Here is a 15,666-nt window from a genome sequence, read left to right as displayed (position 1 = left end):
TAATGTAAAACAAAACTTAGGATCTGGTACATGATGATCAGTGTGGCTTTAGAAAAGGTGCAGGCATCATACAGGTGGTTCTGATGTGCTTGATAATGGAAGCAAGACTAAAAAAAAGTCAAGACAAGTTCATAGAATTTGCAGATCTAGAAAAAGCACTGAACAGCATGAAATGAAATGGTGCAAGATATTCAAAAAATTATCATGAAAGTAGGTGTAAGTTACAGGGAAATGTGGATAATATACAGTATTCACAAGAATGCAGAGGGAACAGTAAGAGTGTAAGATAGGAATGCAGTCTTTTCCCCTTCAATCTATACATCGAAGAAGCAATGATGGAAATAATAGGGGGGTTAAAGAGTGGGATTAAAATTCAGGATGGAAGGACATCAGTGATAAGATTTGCTGATGGCATTGCAATCTTCAGTGAAAGCAGTGAAGAAGTACAGGACCTGTTGAATGGAATGAATAGTCCTAGGAGTGCAGAAAATGGATTGAGAGGGAACTGATGAAAGATGAAAATAATTAGCATTAGCAGAAATGAGATTAGCAATGAACCTATCAAAATTGATGACCACAAAATAGATAAAGTTAAGGAATAATGCTACCTCGGAACCAAAATAGCGCATGATGGACAAAGCAAGAATGACATAGAAACAGACTAGCACAGGCAAAGAGGGCATTCCTGGCAAAAGAGGTCTACTAGCGTCAAACGAGAGCCTTAATTTGAGGAAGAAGTTAATGAGAATGTACATTCGGAGCACAGCACTGTATGGCGGTGAATCGTGAACTGTGGAGGAACCAGAAAAGAACAGAATCAGAGCATTTGAGATGTGTTGCAATAGAAAGATGTTTAAAGTTAGATAGACCGATAAGAAATGAGGAGGCTCTCCACAGAATTGGCAAGGAAAGAAATATTTGGAAAAGACTGACAAGGAGGGACAGGATGATAGGACACATCTTAAGACATCAGAGATTAACGTCTGTAGTAAAAGAGGGAGCTGTAGAGGGTAAAAAACTGTAAGGGAAGACAGCGATTGGAATTTATTTGTTAGATATTTTTGTTAGATAATTGAGGATTTTGGGTGCTGGTACTACTGAGAGGGAGAGTTTGGAACGAGAGAGGAATTTGTGCTGCTGGGCTGCATCAATCCAGACAGAAGACTGATGACTTAAAAAAAATCAACTGGAAGATATCTCAAGAAATTCAATTGGGAAATGTTTTATTATTGAGGCAAAGCAAAAGATAATAACTTAGGCAGTATTTGAAAGTCTGCCTCACAGTATACATTTTCCTAGATTTTTATGGGATCAAAATGGTTCAAACTATTTATTTTCGTTTTGATGCTTGTAATGTGGCAAATAGCAAATTGGGCTTCATGAAAAATATAAGCTACAGATTTTAACAGGACACTTAAAACACATTAAAATGTATTTCATTAAAAAAGAGATCACCAGACGAAAATCTGACACGCTGTCATAGTGAAATGAGTGATGGGGAGTACTTAGTCACCACTAAGTTTGACACATTGTCACCATGCTAAATTCAGAAGTGACTTCAGGGACTAGTCCAGTCACTAAAATCTATAACATTAAATTCTGTACAATACAGCATTGCCAGTTGAGACACACATCACAGTAGGTCACCAACTTACAGAAGGTGAAAGAATTTGGGGAACACTATTTCAGACGATTCACACAACGTTCTGAATAACATTGAAGATCTGATAACCAGAAGTGACAATGCACTCTGAGGCAGTTAAACTATGGGAGTAGTGAACTGATAAAGGTGGTGGTAATAAAGTGTGTAACGACTTGAAATGAGCCAATGCCTTAGGGATCAAGTTTTTGAGCAAATTGTTGCCAGAGGGACAATGCTTTCAGTATGGATGCAAATATGCACTTCAGAGATGAAAAGCAACCATTCTTTGTCATTGTATCCTATTCTGTTCCTTCCCTTGCAGGTGTTCAAAAGGAAGTGGTGGTAATCTTGAATTTCAGTGAGCACTCCTTATGTGAAACCATCTTTGAGAGGGATGTGAAACGGGAGAGGGGGAAAGAGGTGCCTGAAAGAAGGAAGCTATGGACAAGAATGCAAATCAGGCTATTGCTCAGCTAGCACCTAAATGCATTCAAATCTGTCTTTGTCATACAGTGCCCAATCTGAAGCATCTGTACCAAAGTTGTATCGCTTAAAAAACTGTTTATCCCTCAGTGGAATGATTTCATTTTGCAATTAGGATAAGGCATTGCTACTGTGACAGTTCAATTTGTTGTTTAGAGGCACATGGAGACCTGAATTGTGAGCTAAAGCATGGAGAAAAATGAGAAAGTGCAAGAGTTCATTGAAAGTGTTTCTGAACTTCACTGCAAATTCCACAGGGATATTAGATGCGCTCAGGACTTCTGCCTGAACAAGCTGTATCACTAGCAACTGTAGTTCTGAGAAAGGGTGTGTACAACCAACTGACACATTGCCCATTTAGTGGTGGAATATTAGGATCAAGCTTTTCACTGACTTCAGATGTTGCTAAAGAGGGATGGTGATAATTTATGTAGGGATACTGAGGAATAAATTACCCCACCCCCCACCCCCTGCTTACCAGATGTGGGTTCTATGTTGTCTCAAGCTTTGGAGATGGAACTAATTAAGGAAGTATCAAGTTTGTGTGTGGCTGTCCATATTTTATCTGATTCTTCAGAGGATAACAATTGGCTGGATTTTTTCCTTGTTCTTATGCTAGTATATTCATTATTCATTGGGGCTTAAATCATCAGTAGTGTCTAACAGAAATATTGTTGTGTTTGTGTTGCATTTATTTTTATTGCTTTGTCTTTTTATAAAGTGATGTATTTTATGACATGGCTGTATCTTAGTTTTCCGCAGTTTAATTAATACTGATCCATTTTGTACTTTACTCTGAGCTGTGAACAAGCTGCAGTTTGACATTTTGAGTCTTTAATATCTCTCGGTATTGAAATTTTTCTACTATTTCTGTGGAAGACACTTTTGTGAACTAATTCTTAATGGCAATTAGTAATTGATGCTTAACGTGAACATTTCTCTTAACAATTTCTGTTGTCTTTTTTTCTTTGTTTCTTTGCCTGTTCAAATATTTATATTGTAACTGCATACACTATTATTTGCGGCTCTCAGTTTGTAAGGCAATTTCAACTCTTTAATTACATAAACCATTAAGTATTGTCTGATCTCAAAAGATGTTAAACGCAGTGTGTTCATAGCTACATGAAGATATTCACATGAAGATGAAGCAGTGTATTTAGATTATAAAACTGTACAAAATGCCGGAAGACCTGCTGACATTGTAGTTGTGATGCAGGTATTGGTCGTTGACCTTCAATATAAACAAATTTAATGTGTTTCGAAAATACACATCCACTAAATATTTGAAACAATGCATATGGAGTGACTGAAAGTGGAATAGCCACATGAAACTAATTGTAAGACAAGCAATCTGAGATCTGTCAGTACAATCCTCAGAAAGTGTTGGCTAATCACGAAACAAGTAGCTCACAAAATCAATTCTCAGCAGATACTTCATTATTTCTCTTTGAATCTTTACCAGGCAGTATTTATAGAGGAAATAGAGAAGTTTCAAAGATGACCAGCATGTGTAGTCATTCATTGGTTTAGTAAGCACAAAAGCAGCACAGAAATGCTCATCTAACTCCAGTAGCAGATACTGTAAGAGTGCAGTATTATCATGGTGTAGTTTACAGTTAAAATTCAGAGGGTGTAAATTTTCAGGATAGATAATAAACATATTACTTAAAACAATGGAAACTCCAGGTTGGAATTTCAACAGTAGGTGTAGATTGCTACTCACAGTTAAGATGATCCGTTGGGGAGTTCCAGACAGCCACAATAAAAAGACTGTTGCACATTATAGCTTTTGGCCTAAGCCTTTTTAGCAAAGGAACACAAATGCGGATGTGCGTGCACGCGCACACGCACACCTCATGCACACACAACCACTATCACTGGTGGCTCCAACAAGAATGTGACTGTCACGTTAATAGCAATCTGGATTGGGGTGGGGAAGGGAGAGGGCTAGTAGGGTATGGGTGGGGGGAGAGAAGAGCGTTGTCTGGTAGGGTATGCTGGGACTAGATGGCAGCCTGATGAGACTGCCAGGCGCAGCATAGGGAGGTGGGGTGTGGAGGAATAATGAGGAGCGGAAAAGGAGAGGAGCAGGGAAGGGAAAGGATGGGTGGATGCATTGGCAGAGGGCGGCAAGCAATGAGGGTTAGAGGACATGAAAAGGCAGGTGGCAGGAACTGTTGAATAAATGATGTGGGGACAGTAGGTTAGTGTAGGTTGAGCCTGGGATAATTTCTAGATCAGAGAATATGTTGTAAGGACAACCCCCATATGCACAGTTCAGAAAAGCTGGTGGTGGAGAGGAGGATCCAGATGGCCCAAGTTGTGAGGCAACCATTGAAATATAGCATGTTGTGTTCGGCTGCATGTTGTGTCAAGGGTGGTGTATTTGCTCTTTGCCACAATTTGGCAGAGGCCGTTCCTCCTGGTGGACAGCCAGTTGGAGTCATACCAATATAAAAAGCTACCAATATAAAAATCTGTGCAGTGGTTGCAGCAGTCCTGGTATACAAAATGGCTGCCTTCACATGTGCCTGGCCTTTGATGGGGTAAGATAAGCGTATGGCAGGACTGGAATAGGAAAGGTCTTTCACCTTAGTCTTCCACTGTGATACGATCCTTATGGCAAAGGATTGGGATTGGTAGTGGTGCAGGCTTTGATTAGGATGCTGTGGAGGTTGGGTGGGTGACAGAAAACTACTGTAGGAGAGGTGGGAAGGATCATGGCTAGGACATCCCTCAATTCAGGGATTGATGATAGGTAGTTGAAGTCCCGATGAAGGACGTTGTTCACTTGTTTCTGTCTGAGATGCTGTTCAGTATGATGAAGGGGGCACTCTTTCGTAGCTGGCTCTTGGCAGTGGTAGGAGGGTTGGAAATGTGTGGGGAAAGTGGCATGGGAAATCTATTTGCAGACTAGGTAATGGGATAGTGCATGTTTCTGAAGGCCTTGGTGAGACTAAGAACATACTGGGAAAGGGACTTTCTGTCATTTCAGATACGCCATCCCCTGGTGGCCAGATCGTAAGCAAGGAATATTTTGGTTTGAAGGGATGGCAGCTGTCAGAATAATAGGTAGTGTTGGTGGTTGGTGGGTTTCATGTGAACAGAGGTTTGGATGGAGCCGTCGGAAAGGAGGTGGTCAGTGTCCAGGAAGGTGGCACACTGGGTTCAGGACACCATGTAAAGTGGGTGGGAGAGAAGGTGCTGAGGTTGTGAAGAAATGAAGATAATGTGTCTTGGCCCTGAGTCTCAATAATGAAGATATCATCAGCAAACACAAACCAGACCAGGGGTTTGGGGTTTTGGTAGGCTAGGTGGTTCCATAAACAAGTTGGCATTGGAGAGTGCCATAACGGTACCCATGGCTGTGCCACATATTTGTTTGTATACCTTGTCTTCAAAGGAGTAGTAGGTGTGAGTTAGGATAGAGTTAGTTACGTGTATGAGGAATGAGGTAGTGGGTTTGGAGTCTGAAGGACATTAAGAAAGGTGGTGTTCAACTGCGACAAGACTGTCGGTATGAGGCGTGTTGGTGTATAGGGAAGTGGTGAGTAGGGAACCAGGAGGCAAAGGTGTGGGGATGGTGAAGAGTCATTGAAGGAAGTGGTTGGTATCTTTGATGTAGGAAGCTAGATTATGAGCAGTTGTTTGCAGGTGTTGGTCAGTGAGGGCAAAATTCTTTCATTAGGGGCACAGTACCCAGCAACAATTGGGCATCCAGGATTGTTGAGTTTGTGAATTTTGGATAGCATGCAGATGGTGGGCATGTGGGGTATCATAGGGGTGAGGAGGGAAATGGATTCAGGGGAGAGCTTCTGGGAAGGGCCTAAGGGGCTTCAGGCAAGGACTGGAGGTTGTTTTGGACTTCTGGGATGGGATCATTCTGGCAGAGTTTGTAGGTGAAAGAGTCACAGAATTGGCAGAGGCCTTCCACCAGGTAGTCACTGCAACTTGTCACAACAGTGGTGGAACTTTTGTCTGCAGGGAGGATGATTAGGTTAGGATCTGTTTTGAGCCTGTGTATGGCTGTCCTTTCCTGCTGAAAGATTGGTGTTCATAGGGAGGGACCTGGGGAAGGATGGTTAGGTAAAGTTGGAAGGTGACCAAGGGCTGGGTAGGTAAGGGGGGTGGGAGAATCACAGTCGGGTGGTTGTATGTACTGGGAGAGGCAGGGAATGTTGGAATTAATTTGGCTTTGGTTGGAGGGATAGGTGGCAAAGAACTGTTTCCATTGCATGGATTGGGAAAAGGAGAGTAGTTCTTTAAGCCCAATGTGGATAAACTTGGGTGTAAAGCTAAAGGTGAGGTCATTGGATAGGACTGAAACTTCCGTGGGGCTGAGGATTTTGTTGGAAAGGTTAACAACAGTGCTCAGAGATTGTTAAGGCTGGGAATATGTAGTGTTGGTTGGGAGTTTCGAGGCATGTGACAAGTTGAAAAGGCCCACTAGCCATGGTATTGTTGCTGTTAGGGGTTGATGAGGAGGAACACTGTGGTTACGATAGGGGTTGAACAGTGGTGCCCCAAGGTGGCAGTAGGATGCCAACAGGTTTACGGAGGTGGTGTCTGGAATGCTCTTTCAGTGCTGGTGACAAAGGGGTTTTATTTCAGAGATGTGATGTACATTTGATTGTACAGAACAGTATCTTGCAGAAGGAGCAGATGTGGCTCTGAATGCATGTGCCACAGAAATTTGTTTTTGTAGTACTAGACTTGTGACAGCCAGAGACTTGCAGAATCTGGAAAGAAGGGGAGGGATCCAGTGAAAGTAATTTTTATGGTTAGGCCATTGGAGAGGATTCCATGGTTTAGGCAGCTTTTAAGGAACAGGATGTGGGACTGTGTTTCAGCCTTGGAAACGGATACTTTTCGGAACTGTTGCAGAAAACTGGGGCAGAGGTCCATTGTTGCAGGGATGGCATTGGAGAAATGGGAAATGTAGGAAGTGGCCAAATGCTATTCATGTGATAGTCGCATTCTGGTCGCTGCTGCTGGTTGTAGTGCTCATGTGGACATGAGATGTCCTGGCTTGCGTGAATGTGTGTGTTTCTTTGCTGAAGAAGGCTTTGGCTAAACCTATGATGTGTAATAGTCCTCTCATTGTGCCATCTGCAACTCAGTGGGTCATCTTTGCAGTGTGTAGCAATCTATCCTTTTCCTTATATTGTCAACATACAACTTCCTGCTACATACATCTGACAAAAGACCATGAATCTAAAATTGCGCTGATTTAATCTCTAATGAGGATTACCAAGAGTTGTCATTCCCATATACCATTTACAAATGGAAAAGAAAGTGACCATGGTACATGCTGTGTACTTCAAGGTGAGTTGAGCTTACAGATGGAGCTATGTGGAACACATTTATCTAGTTGGAGTCAAGGTGTGAATGCAACTTCATGTGCCAATGCTAGCTGCCATCTCTAAAAGTAACTAAGGTATGGTTAGTAGCTTCATCTTTGAGCCAAACCAGGTGCTACTCAGCATTTGATTGATTGATTTATTTATTTATTTTTATTTTTTTTTTATTTTTTTTTTCCTCCATACAGCTCAGAATTCAGTGTAAAATCTCCCAAAATATGGCACTGTATGTGCCAGAGTACAAATCGGAAAAGAAATTGTGTACTTCTGTGTAATTATCATGTCGAATTCCTTTCCTGCTCCACAGGTTGTACATTCAAAATAAACTGTATTAATAGTAATTTTTTAGTTTCCAAAAGTCTTGCAATGTTTACATGTTGCAAATTTTCTTAAGACTTTGCTGGTAGATGAAAACAATTCTTTCACATGTATTACTTTTTTCTGTAGAAAAATACATGGCTGTTTAAAGTGAAGAGCTGTATTGATGATAATGAACATATTAACAAAATATTCTGTGAAGAAGAGTATTACCCCAGTGCATAGTAACAAAAAATGTATTCTTCAAGCTTTTTGATCATTTAAGAAGATTGTTTTGAGATTGTATAGTGTCTCTCATCATCAATGGTAAATGTCTATTTTTTGAAGTTCCTTTGCTTCCAAGGTGACATAAAATTATGAATTGTAGTATAATTTTAAAATTTTGCTGGTATAGTATTGATATATTATGCTATAGCTATTCATAAAGTAACTTTCGTTTACTTAAAAATAAAGTGAATGAAGTTACAGAATTTGTTTTAGAATACTTTGAAAGTACACACTCTAATTTATTTTTCCATAGATATTCCAGCCACATTGAGATATTTGTTGTAGTGCTTGAAGATCTTTAAATGTGCAACTCATACCCAATGATTGGAAGGCACAAGTCACTCTTCTTTACGAGGAGGATAGCAGAATTGACACAGAAAACTACAGTGAGATATCCTAGACACTCACTTGTTGTAGAATCTTGGAACATATTCTGAGCTCAAATGTACTGAAACAAAATGGCCTCCATATCAGCCAGTATGGAGTCCTGAAACACTGATCTTGTGAAAACCAACCTACAGTTTTCTCGTATTATGTCATGATAGTCATAGATCAAGACAATGAGGTAGATGCAGTATTTCTTGACTCCAAAGAAACATTTGGCTTGGTACACTCATCCAAAGTACGGTAGTATTGTGTATCCTACAAAATTTGACTGGATTGAGGATTTCTTGTTAGGGAGGATGTAACATGTTATCTTGGATGTACAGTCATCAATAGCTGTGGGAGTAACTATAGGTGTGCTCCAGAGAATTGTGTTGTGACCCTTGTTGTTCATGATGCATATTAATGACCTTGCAAACAATATTATTATAATGGAACTTCGATTTTACATTTTCCAATGTTACATTTTTCACGATTCTACACCATAAATTCATAGCCCCTGTGAAAAACTCGCAAGACCAATACTAAAAATTCCCCAATATTACATTTCTTTCTAGTAAGGTTTACCTCTATTCTAAGTTCTTACTCGATGTTTTGCTTCACTTTGTCACATTTTCTTCCTGTTGAGTTTTGATGTGACTGAACAATTCACAAGTGGCACAAAATGCAGATGGTTCACACCACAGGTATTGGCGAAGTTCAGGGAATATTTTAGGCCATTGTAGAAAGGGGAGATTGTGAGAGGAAATGCTGATGTAATCCACGATCTTTGTTGCCAACAGAACTTACAACATTCTGCTTCACAGTGGAATTATGGTACAACTACCGCTGTGTTGCAACAGTAATGGAAAAACAAGATAGTCAACAAAAAGTGATCTAGACCGAGCCACTATGTGACAAAAGGGGCCCAGCCACCACCCCAGTGTCATCTTTTTGCATGTATTTCCAAAGCACTGTATTTAGCAACAATATCACTTGTCAACCTTTTGAATTCAAACACTGAGTCTTGAAGAATATGCTTAGGCATAATTGCAGAAACGCCCCCATTTCTGGCTAGTGAACTTTATTGGCTGGCGACTTGTTAAGTCACTCAATAGCCAGTGCAGCCTTCACACCACACTAACTCACGTAAAATGAGCTCATCTACTGCATGTGTGGGGAGGCAGAGTGACCCTTCAGTGATGGGAGTGCTGGTAGGGGTGAAAGCATTTTGTGAAGTGCTGAAAATATACTTTTTGTGCAGCAGATGTGCTATGACAGATTTCACATGGACATTATGAAAAGGAAAGTTGCTACTCACCATATAGTAAACCTGTTGAGTCACAGATAGGCACAACAAAAGACTATCATACAATAAGAATAAGCTGTCGGCCAACAAGGCCTGCCCCCCCCCCCCCCCCCCCCCCCCCCCCCACACACACACACACACAGTCTCTGGCAACTGAAGCCAGACTACGAACTGCAGTGCATGATGGAAGAGGCAACTGAGTGGGGATAAGAAAGAGATTGAGGCAGTGAGGGGGACGGGGAGGAAGAGCAGGGTAAGGGAGGAGGACGGTAAACTGCTGCAGGAGCGAGGTGGAGAGAGAGTAGGGCATCTAGGTGCAGTGAAAAGACTGGGTGTGTTGGTGGAATAGAAGACTGTGTAGTGTTGGAGTAGGGAAGGCTAGATGGGTAAGGACAGGGACTAACGAAGGTTGAGGCCAGGAGGGTTATGGGAACATAATTGCAGGGAGAGTTCCCACCTGTACATTTAATAAAAGCTGGTGTTGGTGGGAAGAGTCCAGATGGCACAGGCTGTGAAGCAGACATGGTGGTCCATTTCTTTTTTTTTTAGCTGCAGTTTGTTGATGGCCATTCATGCGGACAAACAGCTTGTTGGCTGTCATGCCCATGTAGAATGCAGCACAGTGATTGCAGCTTTACTTGTAGATCACATGACTGGTTTCACAGGTACCCCTGCCTCTGGTGCGAGACATGATGTTTGTGACTGGACTGGCGTAGGTGGTAGGGGGAGCGTGTGTGGTACAGGTATTGCGTGTAAGTCTGTTACAGAGATACAGGTCATGAGGCAACGGGTCAGGAGCAGGGGTTGTGTAGGGATGGAGGAGGATATGGTGTAGGTTCGGTGGGCAGTGGAATACCACTGCAAGGGGGGAGGGGGCGGGGCATGCCACGACATGAGGTAGTCGAAACCCTGGCGGAGAATGTAATCCAGTTGCTCCTGTCCTGGGTGATACAGACTCACGAGGGGAATGCTCCTCTCTTGCCAAACGGTGGGACTTTCGAAGTTGTTGGGAGACTAGATGGATAAGGCACGGGAGATGTGTTTTTTGTGCAAGTGTGTGGGGAGGAGGTAGTCATGGTCTGTAAAGGCCTCAGCGAGACCCTCAGTTCATTTTCAGAGGGATTGCTAGTCACTGCAGATGCAATGGCCACAGGTGGCTAGGTTATATGAAAGGGACTTCTTGGTACGGAATGGGTGGCAGCTATTGAAATGGGGGTATTGCTGGTGGTTCGTAGGTTTGAAATAGGCGGAAGGACTGATGTAGCCATCTATGAGGTGGAGGTCAACATCAAGGAAGGTGGCTTGTTGGGTTGAGTAGGACCATGTGAAGCGAATGGGGGAGAAGGTATCGACATTCTGGAGGATTGTGGATGGGGTATCCTCACTCATGATCCAAATCACAAAGATGTCATCAGTCAATTTGAACCAAATGAGGGGTTTAGGATTCTGGGTGTTTTGGAAGGATTCCTCTAGAGGGCCCATAGTGAGGATTTGTTTGCAGGTAATGCTTTCTAAAGATAAGTAATTGTGGGTAATGATATAGTTGGTCATGGTGACTAGGAAGAAATTTGTTGGTTTGAAATCCGTCAGCTGTTGGGAAAGGTGGCGCCACCTCAAACAGCTCTCCACCCTTCTCACTTCCTACTCCCGTCTTGGACTACCATTGTCCATCACCTCTACAACAACCTCCAAACGTCCCCCACAACCTCTCATAGCTGACAAACCCTGTCTCACAGACCTACTATATTTATCCCACCCTCCAACTCCCTCCCACCACCACACAGAATCCAGAACCTAAATAGGCCCAAAACAGTTGTGAACCTTTCCTCCAGAAGCCTTAGCCCCATAGAAATAAAAGTCCTTACCGTTTGCCCCACACCCAAATTCAGTCATGCAAGACTTGTTTAAGACCTTCTATTCTTGTCCTGGTCTCTACACTGGAAACACTTTTTTGCCATCATCCGTACCAATCAGACTCAACCAAAAGACCAGTATTGAATCCTATCTGACACAGTTCACTCCTCCACCCCCACTGCTCCCATATAACCCCATGTTAACTTTCCAAAATTTCTTAACCTCAAACTTTGCCTCATCATCATCCCTCAAATCCCACAACTTGGTAACTAACCTTGCATCTGCAGACAGAACTGCAATCCAGCACTTTACAATCCTATCTGCTGACAGAGGCTCACCACTGTCATATTGAACTGTAAGGATTACCTGTCAGAAGCACTCTGCCAATTGTCAGATTCATCCACCTACGAACCCTTTCACAGTGACCCTTTTCCAGAAATTCACCAGGATCTCCAGTCTCTCCTCAAATCTTTAGGCCCATCCCAGAACCTCTCCTCAGAGTCAATCTCGCTCCTCACCCCTACCACTCCTACCTTCTACACGCTTCCTAAAGTCCATAAACCCAACCACCTAGGTAGCCCCATAGTGGCCGGTTATTGTGCCCCCACCAAGAGAATCTCTTCTCTTGTAGATCATCATCTTCAGCCTGTTGCCCGTAGTCTACCCTCTTGTATAAAAGATACCAACCATTTCCTTTACAGATTCTCCACAGTTACTGTTTCTTTGCCTCATAGTGCTCTGCTCGTCACTATTGATGCCATCTCCCTTTACACTAACATCTCTAATGCCCATGGACTTACTGCTGTTGAACACTAACGTTCCCAACGCCTGATGGAATCCAAACCGACAACCACCTTCCTAGTCACTATGACCAACTATGTCTTCCCCCATAATTATTTCTCCTTTGGAGGCATTACCTACAAACAAATCGGTGGTATGACTATGGGCACCTGCATGGCACCATCCGATACCAACCTATTCATGGGCCATCTAGAGGAATCCTTCCTATTCAGCCAGAATCCAAATCCCTCACGTGGTTCAGATTCATTGACGACGTCTTTGTGATCTGGATTGAGGGTGAGAACACCCTATCGACATTCCTCCTGAATGCCAACACCTTCTTCTCCATTCACTTTGCCTGGTCCTACTCAACCAAACAAGCCACCTTCCTTGAAGTTGATCTCCACCTCAAAGATGGCTACACTTTGACAGCTGCCACTCATTCTGTACTGAGAAGTCCCTTCCATACAGCCTAGCCACCCATGGTTGTTGCATCTCCAGTGATGTACAGTCCCTTTCAAAATGAACTGAGGCCTTTACAGGCCATAAACCCCTCCCCCCAAATCTTGCAGAAACACAGATCTCCTGTGCCATATCTTTTCAGTCACCCATTACCTCCCAAAGCCCACTGTTCGGCCGTAGAGGAGCATTCCCCTCGAGACTCAGTACCATCCAAGACTGGAGCAAATGAAATACTACATTGTCCACCAGGGTTTAGACTACCTTGCGTCATGTCCTGCCTCCCCCCCCCCCCCCCCCCTCCTCCGACCCCAACAGTGGTATTCCGCTGCCCACTGAACCTACACAATATCCTCCTCCTACACAACCCCTGCTCCAAACCCCTTGCCTCATGGTTCATATCTCTGTAACAGACCTACATGCAAGACCTGTCCCATACATCCTACCACCACCACCTGCTCCAGTCCAATCACAAACATCATGTATTCCACCATCTACAAGCTATGCTGCAACCACTGTGCTGCATTCTACGTGGGCATGACAACCAAAAAGCTTGTTTGTCCAGTTGAATGGCCATCAACAAACAGCTGCTTAAAAAAACAAAAAAAAAAAAAACAAAAAAAACAAAAAAAAAAAACACTGTTCTTCATTTCAGTGACTGCTTCACAGCCTGTGCCATCTGTGCCCTTCCCACCAACACCAGCATTTCCTTAAATGCACCGGTGGGAACTCTCCCTGCAATATATCTTACATTCCCCTGTGCCAAATTGGACTAACGGGCTCTGCAGTTCATTAAAACTCTCACCACAAACGGCTTCCCCCTGCTTCGTAGCAACTCAATGTGCTGCTTACAAGGGATATTTCAGAGCTACTCCAAAAACTATCTGGACATTAACATTCAAGACGTATTAGTTGACTCTCACAGCTCCAGAATGACAGTAACATTGATCTGGACACAGAGCCATGTGGATATATAGGGCAATGAACTTGCTGACAAATTAACAAAAACAACCACCACAGGAGACAGACTTGAACTTTGAGTACTGGGCTCATACTCAAGGATGAAACTGCAACCTGGGATATGGGATTGAAGGTTACCAAGACTCTCAACAAGTTGAGAGCAATTAAGGAGACCATAAAGATGTGGTATACTTCTCTCCAGGTCTCTCAGAAAAATGCTGTTGTACTGCATATCAGCCACATCAGCATTATCCAAGAGTTCCTTTTGCACCAACAGAACTCCCCCCAGTGTAGCTGTGGTAGTCATCTCATGCTCACCCATATTCTTGCCGTGTGTAACCTGTTGGCAGATCTGAGGTGAGCTGCATGTCTCCATACCTTATATACCTGTAAACAATGGGTTAGCAGCTACTGTAGTCTTAAGTTTCTTGTAGGAAAGTGAATTTTGTAATTAAATTTAATGAACCTCCACATTGGATATCGGGGTGGTTGTGGGAGGAGTACCTCTCAACACAGCATGTGCCGCAAGTGGCTACAGCCTATGTTCTCCCTACACCCTGTTGTGCATTTTTTAAACTTTTATATATGCATTTTATGTGTCTAACTGTTTAACTTAATTAGCTGTCTGGTCCCTACAGTTTGCATTTTCTGACCGCATTTTAATTGTGCTGACTGTGACGATCCTTCGTGGTGTATCCTTTGGAGACCAGCTACAGTTTTAGCTGCTGTCATGTACATTTTTAACCATGATGTCATGGTCATAGACCCTGGAACTGACAGGTCTCCTTTTCTTGTTTCATATCTTTTCAAGTCATTTTCCTATGAATCAAGGGACTGATAACCAAGTAATTTAATCTCTTAAAACTTGTAATCATCCATCATCATCATCAGCTCCTATTGTTATGACCATGTCCTGGTTGCCATCTCATACTTATTTTTGCTTTCCCATTTTTAACTTAAAATATAGTACGTCATTCCATAGTCCAATTAGTGTGCTGGAATGTCTGATATTTTATCCCCTCATGTATATGAAGTAAAATGCAATATTTCTTTTTCTATTTCAGCCAGTTTCGAAAGCTTCTTCCGTGGAGTCCTTATACCGAAGAAACAAGAGGTAAATTTCAAACAAGCAGTTGTAAAGGTTTTCGAATGAATTCACATTTATAGTTCCTTTTAATGACTATTTTTACTGTTGTACATTTGGAAGGTGTGTAATATATTGAAACAATTTGATACTGTTAACAAAAAGTAACTGCATACAAACATACCTGTACGTTAAAAGAAGAGTTTCTTATTGTAATTTCGTGAAAAAAGTACCTGACACTTTTTCATTGTCACATTTACAGTGAAAATATAAATGTTAGATCTATCTGCAAGCTATATTATGAAGTAGTTTATATGAATCGACTGCAATTGGTTCATTCTTACTACGCTAAACAGTGTTTTTATATGCTTGTGTGGGTAAGGCAAAATATTCTTCTCTGTGTGACAATCATAAGTGTATCATCTTTATCATTCTTTATTAATTTTGTAAACATTTAAGTTTTAACTAGTGATTTTAGTTTAAAATTTTATTGTAAATATTGATTTGTAAATATTTAGACTACCGAGACTGTCTTTGTTTGAAATCTTTCGGTGAAAAGATAACTTTATAACTCATTGTTTGTTTTCATTTACTATCTGATGTACCTTACTACCACAAACTCATATTTCTTATCAACACCTTGATCTGACAGATTGCCGGTATGTAAATTTTATGGTTTTATAGTGTTAATATCCATAGTATCACACTGTGCTGAACAAATAGAAAATTTGTTGGCTGATGGAAAAAAAATATTGCTCACATGTGCACCATGCACTTATCATATTTC

The 15,666-nt window shown here is 41.9% G+C and overlaps 1 protein-coding gene across 2 annotated transcripts in view; it reads left to right on the top strand.

Annotated features, from left to right (window-relative positions):
• Nucleotides 1-15,427, top strand: part of LOC126092306 (uncharacterized) — a 75,188-nt gene extending 59,761 nt beyond the window's left edge. The window contains exons 5-6 of one of the 2 annotated variants that reach the window (XM_049907831.1): nucleotides 7,933-8,109; nucleotides 14,860-14,963. In XM_049907831.1, coding sequence (XP_049763788.1) covers nucleotides 7,933-8,028 — 96 coding nt within the window. In that variant the 3' untranslated portion in view covers nucleotides 8,029-8,109; nucleotides 14,860-14,963. Of the gene's footprint in view, nucleotides 1-7,932; nucleotides 8,110-14,859 lie in introns of both variants that reach the window. The other variant, XM_049907832.1, reaches the window with a different exon arrangement.
• Nucleotides 15,428-15,666: the final 239 nt, after the last annotated feature.

The sequence above is a fragment of the Schistocerca cancellata genome, chromosome 7 (assembly GCF_023864275.1).
Source record: "Schistocerca cancellata isolate TAMUIC-IGC-003103 chromosome 7, iqSchCanc2.1, whole genome shotgun sequence".
NCBI lineage: Eukaryota > Metazoa > Arthropoda > Insecta > Orthoptera > Acrididae > Schistocerca > Schistocerca cancellata.
This window is presented reverse-complemented; position numbering and strand designations above follow the sequence as displayed.